The sequence below is a fragment of the Helianthus annuus genome, chromosome 15 (genome assembly GCF_002127325.2).
Source record: "Helianthus annuus cultivar XRQ/B chromosome 15, HanXRQr2.0-SUNRISE, whole genome shotgun sequence".
Taxonomy (NCBI): Eukaryota; Viridiplantae; Streptophyta; class Magnoliopsida; order Asterales; family Asteraceae; genus Helianthus; species Helianthus annuus.
In genome coordinates this window covers 5,757,667-5,761,386 of record NC_035447.2, presented here as the reverse complement: position 1 = coordinate 5,761,386, position 3,720 = coordinate 5,757,667, and the positions used below count along the sequence as shown (strand labels likewise).

The 3,720-nt window shown below is 37.2% G+C and overlaps 1 protein-coding gene across 1 annotated transcript; it reads right to left on the bottom strand.

The window, feature by feature from the left end:
• Positions 1-2,028: 2,028 nt before the first annotated feature.
• LOC110913190 lies at positions 2,029-3,393 on the bottom strand. The gene is made up of 3 exons (XM_022158035.1): positions 3,367-3,393; positions 3,030-3,278; positions 2,029-2,835 (listed from the first exon to the last, which is right to left on the bottom strand). Exons 1-3 carry the CDS (start codon positions 3,391-3,393, stop codon positions 2,029-2,031), a joined length of 1,083 nt encoding a protein of 360 aa, XP_022013727.1.
• Positions 3,394-3,720: the final 327 nt, after the last annotated feature.

Below are 3,720 nucleotides of genomic sequence, written 5' to 3'. Positions count from 1 at the left end.
TTAATACTAAATATACTATAGTTTGGTATAAACTTTCGCTAAAATTGTCCAAACTTGTAACAGCATATTTTTGCATGGATGCTACACATGTATAATTCAAGAGATCCATCCGCTCGTTGGTCCATTTTACCCCCATATTTTCAGATGCATTTGCAAACTCTAGATCAGAAATTCGCTTGTTATTTCAACGGGAAAGTAGAGCCTTTTCCTCGGATATCTAGCGTTGACGAGGTGTATGTACCGTTATTTATACCATCAATTCACTGGTTTTTAGGAGTTTTCAACCTCATTAACGGGACCCTCACTATTTATGACAGGTAAAAATTTAATTTTAAACAGTGTTTATTTTATACTTTTAATCTCAAAAGTTATGACTTTTAAAATTAATGTTTGTTTTTTTTTTTTAGCTTGATGGGTATGCGAGATTTGGATAAAGGAAGAACGGAAGTGGTTTGCCACATCAATTTTGTTTTTGACCATTGGCTTCGTTTGCATGGTTACTATGACAACAAACCTTTACCGTTCAAATTTCCGTTTCAAACAGAATATGCAAATGATGTGCCACAACAGTCAGGACCATTAGGGGACTGTGGGGTTTGGGTTTGTATATTTCTAGACCGGTTGATTAACAAAAAACCCCTAAATGATGGTGAAAAAACAAGCATAACGGCTACAAGGATGAGACGCCATATGTTGACACTTTTCTACAACTCGCTTATTCCTAAAGAATTAGTCAACGAGCTAGAAGAGGACGACCTCGAATTTATTCAATGATTTATATTAATTTAAATTATAAACATAACTATTTGTATTAAACTTATATTTTATATTATTTAATTTTTTTTTACTGTCAAAATGTGTGTATATATATGTGTGCCCTCACTATCTCAATAATGCCACACCGAATGTCTTACTCAAACATTCCACATTCTGTGCAACGCACCATTTGGATAAACCAAAACGATGGGTTTGAACATTGGTCGCCAAATATTCTAGAGTTTTATTATGACGGCGATAATCCAACTTGCTACTCAACCTACATGGGTAAAACACCTCTGGGAAAAGAATGGTGGGGCGGATTACTTGGATTTTGTGGAAACGGATTTATTCAGGAAACGGTAACTTCGAAATACCTATTATGTTAATGATACGTTTATTAAACTTTTTTTTTTGGTCAAACATTTACCATATTTTTCTTAGCATATCAATGCCTGGTGCAACAAGCTTATGTATCAACGGGCGATGTCGTCAAATGATGATCGGTGGACAGTTCTCCCGCCTACTTTTTTTAACATGATAGTAGAACAAAATAGAGAGGCCTACGGATATGGAGACGGTACAAAAGAATTTTTTCCTCCCATTTGGGAGGTTGATACGGTACATTGTCAAATATGATTATTCGGAATGTACACTTTTTTTAAAAAAAAAAATCCATTAAAATAATACCTTTTCCAATACTTATTTTCGTTTTAAATTTTTCCAGATTTACATGCCCGTAGCGCACAACGAAAACCATTGGTTACTTCTAAAAATAAATATGCGTTCGTTTAAAATATATGCTTATTTTCCCGTTAACTGTAACGTAAGTAACTGCGGAGAAGGATTTTGCATACACAGGAAAATACATCAAATTCTTTTAGAATTTGAATCTCCATTTGTATGGTTTCTAGGACGTATATCATACTGGCAACAATCAAGGAAAGATAGTGTACAAGCCTTAGAGTATTGGGGGGATGTTGTGTGGCCTGACCACGAAGCTCATATTGGTCGAAACTCCGGGGTTATCATATGTATGCTATTGGAAAATCTAGTTAACAACCGTTCATTAACATGGAACGAAGTAAACATGCAGGATGCTTGTGTTAGATATAGACGCTACATGGCTGATGAACTATACGCCGGGCGCTACACACCAAGTAATTTTTGATGGCTTGACGTACGGATTGTAAAATTTAATTCTTATATTAATTAAAAGTAGAATTTGTTACATGATTTTCATAAAATAAAACATAAAAAAAATATATATTATTAAAATTCTGCTAAATTATAAGATGGAAAAATGTCATCCGTTGAACTCTGGGTTTCTGTCTCTTTCTCTTTTCCTTTGCCTGATGATTTTTGTGAACGAATCTGTGATTTCATTGGATCTAAACAAACGTCACGAACATGTCCGTATGTTCGGCAACGCGAACAATATACCGGAACAGGTTCTTCCCCACGAGACAAGATTCGCTTGTTTTCTTTTGGACGACCTGATTGACGTTTTGTAATATTCGGCGGTAATACACTGCCAAGGCCTTCTGGTATTACCCATTCAGACCTATGAGGCAGAGGATTAATCGATTCTTCATACGTTTTTTTGTATACTTCCTTTGAGTAACACGAGAAAGCATAATGACTACAGTCAGGTTCACCCAAAAATCTTGAAACAGCAATCACATGCCCACAAGGTAAACCCGAAACTTGCCAGACACGACAGCTGCACGAACGGTTCGAAAGATCAACTACACCCCTTTTCCCACCGTCATCAACAACAAAGCTGTTTACCCGGATGCCTGCAACAGTCCAGGTTCTAGACCCTTCAATTTTCTTTAAAATTTTCTTCTGTGCCCACTGAGTAAGTGAATGGCTCTCCTGCATGCCCTGCAATCGACGGTCATAAAACCATTTTTGTACAGACTCGCGGAAAAATTCGATAAGTTGCGTTATCGGCATCTTACGCGAGAATCTAGACAAAGAGTTAATAGACTCCGCACTATTAGATGTCATATAGTGGTATCGATTGCCGGGACAATGAGCTCTTGCCCATCTACCAAACCCAATATTTGTTAAAACCTGGCGTATTCGAGGAACAGCAAGACACAAAGCATTAAATGACTCGTTAAAGTCAGACATCCGATAAGATTTACACGTCTTCCACCATTGTGCCTCGTACTCTTTTTTTTAGACGACGGCAAACGTAAATTCATCATTAAATGACGACAACACAGGCCGTGGTACACACGTGGAAACACATTCCTAACACCCACATGTATCGAATTCGCCCTATCCGAAATGATCGCCATATCTGCTATTTCACCAACACAATCTCTAAGCTTTGAGAGAAACCATGTCCAAGATTCACCATCCTCTGATTTTCCAATGCCATAAGCAAGCGGTAAAATCTGATTATTTCCATCCATGCCTACTGCTAAAAACAACGTCCCTTTAAATTCACCCTTTAGGTGTGCCGCGTCAATGATAACAACAGGTCTTAGATTAAACATAAAGCTACGAATCTGAAAATTAATGAAAATGAAATGAGACAAAAACCCATGTTACTTTAAAAAAAATAAGAGAAAGTAGAAAATATAATGTATAATTTACCGCCGCCCCTAAAGCAACAAAAACCATTTCAAAACGACTCTGCTCATCAACCAAGATGTGGGTAACGCTTCCAGGATTTGCAAGTTTCAAATTGTAACAATATATTGGTAGTTCCGCAAAAGAGTCTCGTGTAGTTCCTTGTAGTAGTTCAAGTGCATAGCTTTTACCACGCTAAGCTTGAAGGTTTGTTATCTCAACCTCGAACCTTTGTCTAAAATCTTTGACAATCTCTTTCGCTCGATATATCCTACCACTGTCTTTTAGTTGTTCCTTCAAAAAGTGACCCAAAACCTTTGGGTTAGCCTGACAAAAATGTGGGTGTGTTTGCGTCTTCGAACAGGTGTGACTATCGTT

Excerpts from the sequence above, each read along its gene's own strand:
- LOC110913190 (XM_022158035.1), bottom strand. The coding sequence starts at position 3,393 with ATGGTTTTTGTTGCTTTAGGGGCGGCG. Across the intron at positions 3,279-3,366 it reads TTGTTGCTTTAGGGGCGGCG|ATTCGTAGCTTTATGTTTAA; the intron begins GTAAATTATACA and ends ATTAATTTTCAG. Across the intron at positions 2,836-3,029 it reads ATAGGGCGAATTCGATACAT|GTTTTAACAAATATTGGGTT; the intron begins GTGGGTGTTAGG and ends CGAATACGCCAG.